The sequence below is a fragment of the Aulonocara sp. 'chitande type north' Nkhata Bay genome, linkage group LG1 (assembly GCF_057382095.1).
Source record: "Aulonocara sp. 'chitande type north' Nkhata Bay isolate Kocher_YH1m ecotype deep benthic linkage group LG1, A_spYH_male_GT1.1, whole genome shotgun sequence".
NCBI classification, from domain to species: Eukaryota; Metazoa; Chordata; class Actinopteri; order Cichliformes; family Cichlidae; genus Aulonocara; species Aulonocara sp. 'chitande type north' Nkhata Bay.
The window spans coordinates 29,020,069-29,033,276 of record NC_141344.1 but is presented as its reverse complement, the minus strand read 5'-3'; the positions used below and the strand labels follow the sequence as shown (position 1 = coordinate 29,033,276).

Here is a 13,208-nt window from a genome sequence, read left to right as displayed (position 1 = left end):
ATCAACAATGGATAATATATCGAGTGCGGGAGAGAGTATGAGCGTGCAGCGTTTAAAGCGTGGAAGTACTGACCTTACTTTGAGTTTGATTCCATAAAAAGTGACAAAAACATTAGTGTCCATCGTGCGTGGGAAGAAAACTTCTTTTTACAGCGAAAAAAACCCCTAAACGTCCGAGCAAGCACCGAGTAGCTACGACGTGATGGGAAACTCACAGAGACACTCGCGCGGATTCTTCAACTGACCGCAGCACACCTGCACCAGGGTAACCCTCCGCCTACCCTGCTCCTGCTTTACAGGTGAAAATAGAGCAAAAGGACCGCTGAGTCTTTGACTTTATTTATTTTCTGCTGTGTTTTACTTGCATCTGTTTGAAAGAGTGAGTGAAAACACAAAAAATATTTTATTTTATGTGCTGGAATGTGTAGAAAATAGGTTTAAATGTTAAACTAATTTATTCAAGTCAGAGAATGTTGCATATAATTAAATGTTTTGCTTGATGCATAAAGTTAAAAGATTAAAACTGATAAAACAAGTTAAAAAAAGAGACTTTTCCATTTGATTACATTTTGTATGATGGATTATGTAGAAAAAGTAGAATTGGGCTGAAAGATCTATCACTTTATCACCTCTTCAGGTTGTAAATCGTGTTTTTAAAAAGTAACTAAGTAACTAAGTAACTAAGTAATTAATTACTTTTGAAAATAAGTAATCAGTAAAGTAACGGGATTACTTTTTTGGGGGAGTAATCAGTAATTAGTTACTGATTACTTTTTTCAAGTAACTTGACCAACACTGTTCTTTACTTAAGTAGAAGTACAGAAAATAGTGTTAAAAAAATCTACTTAAGTACAATAATGAAGTATTTGTACTTCCTGCAAAAAGTCACATGAGTGTTGCCTGCAGAAAGGATCTCCAAATAAGGAGATGCCCAGAAAGCTGCAGAAGAAGAAACATGAGCTGCTATCAGACCTGAGGCCACCCTCACCTCTTTCAACCGATGTTAACATTCAGTTTCTGTGACCCACAATAAGTGTATACTACCTGGGCGTGGCAGCTTTTGTCTCTGAGACAGAGAGAGGAAGTCCATGGAGCCATATAAAGCTAATTTGAAATTCGAAACGTTTTGATAATAAATTGTGAAAACGTAACATTTAAGCATATTTGTCTTCTCTCTCATAGAAAACCCCAACAGTCCTCAGTTTCCCTCTGTTATTTGTCACGTTGTCATCTTACCTGCCCTTATGCTGCTCGAGTGTTTGTTTTGTGTTTTCTATGTCTTCCTCTGAGTTTGCTAGTTTTTTGAGTAATTGTATTTTGAGAACACAGCAATAAAGCTGTTTTTGAGTTCACACCATGCCTCCTGATTCCTGCATTTGGGTCCAACTTCCTGCTTCAGCACAGCCAACACATGACAAAGGCCAATATTAAATGGACTGGTTCTTATATTTTGCTTTTCTGCTTGAGCACTGAAAGCTCTTTATATAACGTGTCTCATTCACCTGTTGATACAAGCATTTTCTATGCATTTTCTAACTAACATTCACACACCAATGGATGCATCAGAGAGCAACAAGGACCCAAGAATACTTTGGCACACACACTGTAGCAGCCAGGATTGAAACTACCAATACTCTAATTAGCAGAAGTTTAAATATTTAGTTTAAATCTTGTGTTGTTTCATGAACTCACCTAACGCAGAATAAAGTGATTAGTGAATAGTATTTTTGAAACCTCTGTAAATTTATATAACACTCCCACATATATATAACCCAACACTTTCAAGCTCACCCATCTCCTATAGGCCACACAAAGCAAATACATAACACACTATGTTAGCGTGTGAAGCATAAGGAGTGTGTGTAGACTTGGCTGCAGTGACTTTGCAGCTCTTTGGAAGTTGGATTTGAAATAACACCCCCAAATGATGGAAGCCGTTGCATAAAATTAAGACACGCTTCTACATACCTTGTAAAAATGAAAACATCTACCAAAAAGTAAAAAGAGAAAAACAAGCAGGCTAGTCACGCATCTTGCTCGAGTTTAAAAGTACGAGCCGCTATGATCGCCTAAGGGTAGACTGCACAAGGTTTGCAACCCTGCATACTGCTGGGGTGTGATTGTTTGTGCATTTGTTTTAATACGTGAGTAATCATCTACAAGGGAGTTGGCATAGGGACAACAATGGCCTAATGTGTTAGGCTCTTCTGTTGGCAAAAGTATATAAAAGAGGCAGCCTGCTGGAGGAGAGAAGGAGTAAAAGAGACAGAAAGGTACATAGGCGTTTGCTGTCACGTGCCATGATGGAGATGTATTAAAGACTTTTCTAATGTTTACTAGACTGTCGTGAACGTGATTAAATTAACTCTGCAAAGGTTATTAGGCTCAACATAAAACACTTTTTGGCATAAAAAAATTAAACGGCTTATGAACTGTAGTGTATACATTGATACCAAGGGAATAATATCATTGTACTAATTTTAACAATTAATCCTAAACAGTTACTGAAAATAAGAAGGGATGCTTATGTGTGTTTATAAGGTTTAATACCACACTTCTGGATTGCTGAATAAGCTTTGCAGATTTGCATGGAAAGGTTAAACATCATGATGAACTTGTGTTTATTATACCGTCTGCCTGACTCAATTAGATAAATAAAGTCTTTGGCATTAGATTAGATTAGATAGAACTTTATTAATCCCTCGGGTGGGTTCCTCTGGGAAATTCGATTTCCAAAAAAGCACAGCACCGACAGAAGTTACAGAGTTACAGAATATCATATATATATATATATATATATATATATATATATATATATATATATATATATATATATATATATATATATATATATATATATATATATATACGGTTCCGAATGACAGCAATATCAGGAAGAAGGAACACGAGAAGCTGGAGAAATACCAAGGGCTCAGAGAAGAGCTCGAGAGGATGTGGAGGGTGAAGGTAACGGTGGTCCCCGTGGTAATCGGAGCACTAGGTGCGGTGACTCCCAAGCTAGGCGAGTGGCTCCAGCAGATCCCGGGAACAACATCGGAAATCTCTGTCCAGAAGAGCGCAGTCCTGGGAACAGCTAAGATACTGCGCAGGACCCTCAAGCTCCCAGGCCTCTGGTAGAGGACCCGAGCTTGAAGGATAAACCGCCCGCAGGGGCGTGCTGGGTGTTTTATATATACATATATATATATATATACACACACACATATATATAAATACAGAGACAATATAAATAAAATATACGAAGGGGATAAATAGAGTAAATAGGAATAAAAATAAAAATACAAGTGAATTGCACATTTCAAGTATTGAGTCTATTGCACCGTTGACTATTTACAAAAGTATTGCACAAAAGGTATTGCACAGTGAGGTGAAGAGGCACTACAGCTTAGTTGTTCCCCCCTCCTTTGTCCTCCTGTTTCCCCTCCCTCTCCCCTCCAGGGAGGAGTTAAACAGTCTGATGGCGTGTGGGACAAAGGAGTTTTTAAGTCTGTTAGTTCTTGTCTTTGGGAGAAGCAACCTGTCACTGAACAGACTCTTCTGGTTGTTAATGGCCGTGTGCAGAGGATGCCTGGCATCCATTAAGTTGGACCTTGAAGTGTAGTAGAATGAGCTTTGCCCTTCAAATACTATAACATGTCCTCACCACAGCTGGGTCATGCAGTTTTTAGAGACCGTCACTGTGTTACAACATTACTTAGCCTGTGGCCATAACATTGCACTTTAGGTATGTGAAGATGCCATCTAATTTGAGAAGGCGTGTGGGTGACGTGATTACAAAACAGGGCATGTTAGCACCCATGTGTCTTTTATCTCAGACCCACAACTTTTCTGGAATTGTTGATTTGTGCAGAGAAACACTGCTTATTTGTGAAGCTTTTGTGTTGATGCTAACCTAGTGCAATTAATGAAATGATGACAGACAAAAGACACACACACCACTGATGCTGGAATGACGCATTTCATGCATGCAATAAAGAGGTGCACCCAAACTGTATTGCATCAAATGCATACATGTCCATACCAATTAGAATATTTTTCTTTCTATTTAAAAATTTGCAGAATTACATTATATAGAAAATGCAATGACTGCCTTCCATGATAAATGACTGGGGATAGTACCCAACTATAATAATAATGGATTGCATTTATATAGCGCTTTTCAAGGCACCCAAAGCGCTTTACAATACCACTATTCATTCACTCTCACATTCACACACTGGTGGAGGCAAGCTACGGTTGTAGCCACAGCTGCCCTGGGGCAGACTGACAGAAGCGAGGCTGCCATATCGCGCCATCGGCCCCTCTGGCCAACACCAGTAGGCGGTAGGGTAAAGTGTCTTGCCCAAGGACACAACGACCAGGACAGAGAGCCCGCGGATCGAACCGGCGACCTTCCGGTTACAGATACGCTTCCCAACCCCCTGAGCCACGGTCGCCCTATGGCACATTAATACACATACATTTGCATATGGAGTATAAATATGAACATTTTTGATACTTTAAAACTTAGTCAGTCTGTGACTTTAACTTTCTTTCCTCTGGTATTGATGTTAGTGATTCATGTCTGGACATTGTAAATATTATGGCCAACCTGACTGCGCAGGATGATCGACTTTAGTTTTTCACCCACACTCATCAGGATTTTTTTTTTTTAAATAAACTTATGACACATAACTTGATGACACAGGAAGATGATTGCGTAATTGTTTGCAACTTGAACTAAATCAGTTCAGAAATAAAATCTTTCACATGGTTCAATGTGGAATGACCCCCAGAGTGAGACAGAGAGGCTAAAGCGGGAAGACATGCTGCCAACGGGCTCTTTGTGTGGCAGCCAAGAGTGTTGAGGAGTCACGAAATCCTGTTGCCGTGAACTTGATTCACAGAGCTAACTGAAATCTAACAAACACAGATAGAATTTAAGTGGATGTTAACTAGCTGAAAAAAAGTACATTATACATTGTACTTATTTGAAAAAAGTACATTTTTTCAAATACTACATTAGTATTAGTACAATGTTAGTGCGCTTAAAGGCCAATTAGATTTTTTTAAATCTAAAATAATAAATTTCATATTCTTAGTGACAAGGTTTGCCTTTGAAATCAAAACACTTCAGTTTAACCATAGCACTTGAGTAAATGTACTCTTCTTCCACTAACAGTAAATCTAGTCAACAAGTCAAAAGCATTGTTATAAAAATTATCTTACTGTCATGTCACGTTATGACGTCCACGTGAAACCTCACGTATCAGTCGTGATCCAACAGCGCCATCTATAGACGGAAGTGTACCCTGCGTCTTACCGCCCCGACCCATCACCTCACTGCTGCAAAACACAGCACAGGCCGGGCTACAGTAGTCTGTCTGTGAATAACAACAAGGAACACCAGCAAGATGTCTGACATGGAAGATGATTTTATGTGCGATGATGAAGAAGATTACGACCTGGTATTTATAAATAAAATTATTCTGCTTGCTTGAATATTGTTAACGTTTGTCCGCTGAGCGCTGACACAAGTCCCGACAGTACATGCTAGCTAATGTTAGCGCTTTAGTTAGCCTGCTGGCTAGCACCAAGTTGACAGCGAATGAATAAAGTTAGCTTCCTAGCTGGCTATCCATAGTTGGTTTTGGCTGATATGCTGCTAACTGATATTAATATACTTTAAACACGTAGTTTAAAGCGTATCCAGCTGTCATTTGGATTTGAACTGCAGTCAGGAAAATCAAGTCAACTGGCTAGCTAGCAAGCATGACAATAGCTAACATTAGCTCATGGTTAATATTAATAGAATATTTTCACAGGCGGTCTGGCATGCTTAGTTTTTGCGTTAACTTGCTGAGAGTTTGTGGTGAACATGTGTTTTATACGTTTGAAGTGACTTTTGCGATCTAAGTTTTTACATTCTTGTATACTTAAACTTAGGAATACTCAGAGGACAGCAATTCAGAGCCAAATGTGGACTTGGAGAACCAGTACTATAACTCCAAAGCCTTGAAGGAAGATGATCCCAAAGCAGCGCTTAGCAGTTTCCAGAAGGTGGAGTCATACGCCAGAACAATAATTTCTTCTCTGTAGCTCTCTATTTAAGTTACTTAAAAATGGAATTTACTAACGTATGTTGACTTTGGTGTGTTCAGGTGCTGGAACTAGAAGGAGAGAAAGGAGAATGGGGGTTCAAAGCACTTAAACAGATGATCAAAATCAATTTTAAGCTGGTATACTTTGTAAAACCTTTCACCATTTTCTTTTACACTTACCCCACAAATTATTGAGAGGTGGTTTAATGTGTTTCTCAACTCTGTAGACAAACTTTCCAGAGATGATGAACAGGTACAAGCAGCTTCTCACGTACATAAGAAGTGCTGTTACCAGAAACTACTCAGAGAAGTCCATCAACTCCATTCTGGACTACATCTCTACCTCCAAACAGGTGTGGATAGACTGTTTGACATGCATATGTTTTGGGGACTTGAAGCGTTTACCGTGTTCAGTGTTTTCTAAAATCTACTTCTCTTGTCACTAGATGGACTTGCTCCAGGAATTCTATGAAACCACACTGGAGGCTTTGAAGGATGCAAAAAATGACAGACTGTGGTTCAAAACTAATACAAAGGTATACGACGATTTCCCATTGATTCCAGGTAGTCTTAAATAATTCTCTAGTAAAATAAATGTTCAGACTTTATTTTTTAATTCAGTTGGGGAAACTGTACTTGGAAAGAGAAGAATATGGGAAACTGCAAAAGATCCTTAGACAACTACACCAGTCCTGTCAGGTAATTTGTTCTGTTAATCTTTATTTTGCAGAATATGGAATATGTGTCTTTGGTTTTATCACAGCATTGTCTTGTAGATCTAATTAAATGCAACGTGGTTGCCCGGTTACTTCAGGCTGAGATAATATCCATTTCTTAATTAAGAGTTCAAATAAGTCTTTATTCACTACTTTTGTTATCATGAAGCTGCTGGTATGTTAGAAGCGTATGTATATTTCACAATAGTAATTATTTAATAAATGGTTGCTTCTCTCTTTCTTTTTTTTTTTTTAATGAACTACAGACAGATGATGGCGAGGATGACCTAAAGAAAGGCACGCAGCTGTTGGAGATCTATGCTCTAGAGATCCAAATGTACACAGCACAGAAAAACAACAAGAAATTGAAAGCCTTGTATGAGCAGTCCCTTCATATTAAATCTGCCATTCCTCATCCACTCATAATGGGAGTTATTAGAGGTATGAAGGCGTAGCTCACAGAGCAGTTGCATAGTTTAATGTGCAACTGCTACACTATATATTGTCAAGCTTTTTGCTGCATAACTTGTGGTTTTTGCTTTTTTGTTTTTGTTGTGGTCCTGGCCAGAGTGTGGTGGGAAGATGCATCTGAGGGAGGGTGAATTTGAGAAAGCTCACACAGACTTCTTTGAGGCCTTTAAAAACTACGACGAGTCTGGAAGCCCACGAAGGACGACATGCCTGAAGTATCTGGTCTTAGCAAACATGCTTATGAAGTCTGGAATTAACCCCTTTGACTCTCAAGAGGTGGGAATTAGTTGTTTTATAATTTTTTGTAAGGTTGCTTTCCGTAAATGGTGATAGAGTGTATCTAGTAATATAAACAACACACAGATTAGCTGGTTGCCATATGTTTTTGCAGGGTTTGTTGTTGTTGTTGTTGTTGTTGTTGTTGTTGTTGTTGTTTTGAAAAGGCATCCAGTGGATTTTATTCATTAATTTGTAAGTTGAACTGTTTTTACACGAAAAAAAGTGCACATGCAGAATTACTGAAGCATTCATGAAACGTGCGAACTGCTAATATTGTTATCGGGTTCATTTGTTTGTATGCATGATCTGAGGCAAGGCTAAATTTTTAAATACTGATCAGTCACAGATTTGTGCGTGTAACATTCGTATGCATTGTTAATGAATGAATAATGTTTTATGCTTAAGCTGCAAATAAGTCCTTTTTTTTCCCCCCCCCAAGGCCAAACCATACAAAAATGACCCAGAGATCCTAGCGATGACAAACTTAGTAAGGTAAGCATGCATTCATATTCTATTCACTAATAGTACAGCATGCATCACAAAGTTAGTTAAGCGCACAAATTGTTAAACATAAAAAATAGTGCAGGTGTTGTTTAATCCAAAAAACACCTTTTCCGCTAGTACTTACTCAGATCGACTCAATGCAACTAGACTCTACTCTGTTTTGGTCATTTTCCTTTAGCTGAAAGTCCCTCGATGACATTTGTATGCAACAGGAATACCACAGCAACAGTGATGGTATATATTCTGGTTGGTGTATTGCTTTTTGTCAGACACGGGGACCATGGTGTTGTTTTATTTTTTAGCCTTTTCTCCTGTTGTGGGGTTTCAAAAATGTCTGGTTTGATTTTCATAAACGAGATGCTGTCGCGCCTCATTAAGCGATATCACTGACTAGGCAATCGGTGGCTAGTCTGTTGATGTCGCATCTTTGGATTGCCTCAGATCAGTTGGAACCCTTGCTGAATAGGTTTTTAAAAAAAAGTACCTGGTACAGGTACTACCACCTAATGGAAAACCCTAAGTCGGTACTAGTTAACAAGGGCTATAAGTTATTACATACAAGTAATAAGAATAATCTAGTCCTGAACGGGTCTTAAAACGAGTTAAATAGAACATCAGATGAACTACAAAGTATGACATATTATACTGTGTCGTCGTTTATTTAACAAAAAATAGGGCAAAATGCAGAAACGGTATGCTGAAAACAAAGCTTTTTTAAAAAAAGAGGAGTTCATTGTTGATAAAATGACTGCAAGGTGCCCAGGTCACGTGGCACTTTGCAAGGCAAGCTGACCGCCCCCGTGCTTGACAGTTGATATGAGGTGTTTTTCCTGATATGCTGTGTTTGGTTTTCTTAAAAGGTTGTGCTTTCTGCTATGGTCTCCACCTTAGCCTCCTCTAGCCAAAGGATATTGTTCCATAAGTCTTGTGGTTTGCTCAGATTCACTTTTGCAAACCTAAGCTATGCTGTCATGTTCTTTATAAAGAGAAGATGTTTTACCCTCGCAGATCTTCCAAACAAGCCATACTTGTTCAGTCTTTTCCTCATTATACTGTCACGAACCTTGACATTTAACGTGTTAACTGAGGCCTGTAGAGTCTGAGATCTAGCTCGTGGATGTTTTTTGCAAAATCTCTGAGCATTCCACAGTCTGACCCTGTTGGGATGTTCACTCTTGAAAACACTTGTCTTGAATTTTTTCCACTTGTGAAAACAGTGGTATGGCAGACTTCATATTGTTTGGAAATTGCCTTAGAAACCTTCCCAATATGATGAGCAGCAACACAAAAGATCATTGATGATGCCTTTCATCCTTGGCATTGTGTTAACACACACCCAAATGCTCCAAACTGCCAAAACATCTGCTTTCATAGAAGTGGTCACACTTGCTAATAATCAGTTAATCAAGCATATTTGATTCACAGCACGTGCTCCTACTTACCTTCTGGATTTCTATGGAAATAGTAAGGATGTATTTAGTTTTTCTCAGACATTGCTTCTGCATTTTGATTTAGTTTTTGTTAAATAAATAATGACAATGTAGAACGTATTGTTTTGTAGTTCATCTGAGGTGATATTTACCTACCTGATCCTTAGTAGTTGTATTTATCTGCTAAGGGCCAGATTGTTTTTATTACATAATGATCTCTATGATCACTGTGTGGTTGTTGCTTGCACACTGTCTCCAGCTCCGTCACTAAACCGTGTCTGTAAGGAGAGAACAAGCTTTAACACAAAAAGAGACTTTTAACTGGCAGAGATTGCCATCAGTCCCAGGCACATCATGTATAAAAATCATTTCTCGGAAATCCCACGTTCTATTCAGGTTTACTTAGGGTGTGTGGGTTAATAATTTAAGTTGTGCAATTGCATGCTAGTTGTAATCGTTTTTAATAGCCTGAACAGTGATATATTAACAAAATTAGTGGTAGTAGGCTTATTCATAGCAGCTCGCAAAGCAGTAAGAGGATTTTTATAAATGATCAGCCCATATTTTTTTTGTCTTCCTGAAACTTTTACTGGTCTTCTGCTTCCTCTTTTACACTCTTTAGTCTGCATGTTTGCATAAACAACAGGCACAATTTTGTGTTCTACGATTAAATTTAAGACTTATTACATAAACAAGAAGCTCGGAATGCACGCTCAAAACTGCAATAAGAATGGTGTTTACATAAAAATGTAACATTTTCGCAATGTGTTTGACAGCTTTCAGGATGAGAGTTTGTGTGTGGGTCACGGGGACACCATAAATACAGTAAAACAACAGTGACTGTTTTCCCTTTCAGCGCCTACCAGAACAATGACATCACTGAATTTGAGAAAATCCTGAAAACAAATCACAGTAACATAATGGACGACCCTTTCATCAGAGAGCACATAGAGGGTGAGTGGTGAACGTGACTTCAGTCCACGTGCTCAGTGAATGAGTTTGAAAAGTGTATCTGATTATGTGATGTTCTGTTGCAGAACTCCTGCGCAATATTAGAACTCAAGTACTTATTAAACTCATCAAACCGTACACAAGAATACACATCCCTTTCATATCAAAGGTAAGACCAAGGGCAATAAAGTTGTCCCATACATTGACTCTGTCTGTAGTCTTTCCTCTTTAGATAACCATTTATGCTCATTTGAATTTTTTTTAGACCTTAAATGGGTTCTACTGAAAAGCATTCACTCAAATTCAAGACCAAAAGGCTGAATGTGGAGTACAGAACAAAGATGGTGTTCAGACAGAATCTCATGTTGAAATGTTGTTGATTCTGGTTATACGTCACATTCTTTATTATCAGTCTAGCAGTCTTCGCTTTCAAAACTGAACACAGTGTATACACTATGGGAAGAAAGGTGTAAATGTGACTCAGGTGTAAAAAAAAGCTCCATTACTTTTAGTTTAACATCATTGCCTTGGAATGTGCAGCTGTCATTCCGGCACAGATGAAAGGAGCTGATTTGGTGAGAGGCATACGTTTCTGACTGAAAGGAAAATTTGGTTTCCCTTCCCAGTCTGTCACTGTACTTTCAGTCTTTAAAGATTAATGGAATCAAGTATAACAGAAGTAAATAAAATACTGTTTTGGCATCAACATAACTTTATCCTGATGAAATCAGCATATGGAAGTCAACAGGTATATAATCACATTAATGGATCTCCAGAAAGAAGTACTAAAATAGTATGGTTCTGTGGTATAATATGTAAAAATGTGAATTCAAACAAAAAAAAGAACTGAAATGTACATTGTAGGTTTATTTCCCCTGTTTATTTCAACCTTGATTAGCAACGTTTGGTTTAAAACAGAAAAGAGAGCTAAAGTGTCTGATAAACTGATAATCTTCACATAAGTAGGGGAATTATTAATAATTCAGAATGTTTAGGTATACTTGTTGGCGTGCATCTGAGTGGATCGGTCTTCACTTCTTCCTTTGTGTTTCAGGAGCTGAACATTGATGTGTGCGACGTGGAGAGTTTGCTGGTGCAGTGCATCTTGGATAAGTAAGCTTCTCACATGTGTGCTGAGAAATTGAGCAGAAAAAAGATCCTTCCTGTAGATAGATGTACTTCCTCATATTTTGCATCCTTTGGCCAATAAGGGAGTAAGGCGGGTATGAATAGACAGTTTCAGTTAGATCTTCAGTTTAATTTACAGTCTTACTGTAACAGTGACCTTACGTAAATGCTTGTGTAAATGACATGCCAAGATGTGAAAACAACACACAGCGTGTTTTTACTTTTAGTCATTTTCTTGTTGTCATCTGCAAGGTTTTGCTACAAGATTGAAAGTATCAGGAAAAGAAAAACCACAGTTATTATTTTCTTTTCCTAAATATGGTTTCAAAAACTAAAATCTTTATGTTTTGCTTCTTTGTCTTCTCAGTTATTCTGCCTCTGAAAGGAGGGCGTATGTAATCGCTTCCTTCTGCTTGTTCCTCTGTTTGTCTATTTGTTAGTAATCTAGTGTCCACAGTTTGCAAGATATCAGATTTTGGGTGATGTTAGATTCCAATAATGAGCTGATTTAATTTAGGTGGAAATCAAGTTCAATGTGAAAATCAGTAAAAACGTTATATTACTCACAATTAACAACAATATTCTGGGTCTTGGAGGATATTAGTACCTATGTTGGCTTAAGTATTTGAACCTTGACGGACCTTGTTAGCGCCCCAAGGTCATTGTTGACTTTGGAAAGAAAAAAAATTCAAGAAACCATATAGGGTAGTCATGACAAGGCATGGAGAGGGCTGTACAAAAAACTGTTTTATTTTTTTTCTCATGCGCTACAAAATGTCACAGTGATGCCATAACAGGGTGATGTCATCATATTGTATTAAAAGCAAAAAATTTAAGTATAGCAGTTGCTCTTCGTTGGGGAGTTACACTCGCTGATTGGTCTTGTGTTCTGTATTTTCTTATGTGTTTTTATTGTATCACATGGTAATGGTATTTTTAAAAATAAAAATTGCATTTTAGTGCTGCACTTTTTAAAAATCCACTGAACTCCTATATAAAATCAAGTGGAAGTCTTGTAAACACACTGATACTTTTCTTTCCTTTTCCTTCACAGCACAATCCATGGACGAATTGACCAGGTGAACCAACTACTAGAACTGGACTACCAGAAAAGAGGAGGGGCTCGTTACACAGCTTTAGACAAATGGACAAATCAGCTGAACTCCTTGAACCAAGCCATTGTTAGCAAGCTCACATGATGGCCTGTAAAATCAAGAGACAAGGAGAAATGGCATGTTTGAATACATCCATAAAGTTATGCTACTGTGCTCCTTCAAGTTTATCCTCTGAGTCAAGAGGCACAGCACAGGCTTTGAGAATGCGTCAATATCAAGAAGACCTCCAGCACTCTTAAGACAGTGTTCAGAGTGTGTTGTTTTGTGCTGATAAAAGGAAATCACTGGCACTTGTTTTTGTTTTCCGTGTTCCTAATTGGCAAATCCTTTCATGTGCAACACAAAGTTGCTTAAGTTGTGAAACAAAACCTCCAAATGTGTATGAAAACCTGTACACAGTATTTTAATGTATGCTGTTGCCTGTTGGTAATAAAGATTTCTCTCAGCACTAAATGAGTTCAGCTGCCTTTGACTAGCTACAAACTTTGTGCTTTGGGAATTTGATCAAGTAGA

General features: G+C 38.1%; 1 protein-coding gene across 1 annotated transcript; it reads left to right on the top strand.

Moving 5' to 3' along the window:
• Nucleotides 1-5,304: 5,304 nt before the first annotated feature.
• Nucleotides 5,305-13,152, top strand: cops2 (COP9 signalosome subunit 2). Its single transcript, XM_086292065.1, has 13 exons — nucleotides 5,305-5,468; nucleotides 5,947-6,060; nucleotides 6,162-6,239; nucleotides 6,329-6,454; nucleotides 6,548-6,637; nucleotides 6,723-6,800; nucleotides 7,084-7,258; nucleotides 7,386-7,564; nucleotides 8,007-8,059; nucleotides 10,358-10,455; nucleotides 10,539-10,621; nucleotides 11,507-11,565; nucleotides 12,635-13,152. Exons 1-13 carry the CDS (start codon nucleotides 5,415-5,417, stop codon nucleotides 12,777-12,779), a joined length of 1,332 nt encoding a protein of 443 aa, XP_086148191.1. The 5' UTR covers nucleotides 5,305-5,414; the 3' UTR covers nucleotides 12,780-13,152.
• Nucleotides 13,153-13,208: the final 56 nt, after the last annotated feature.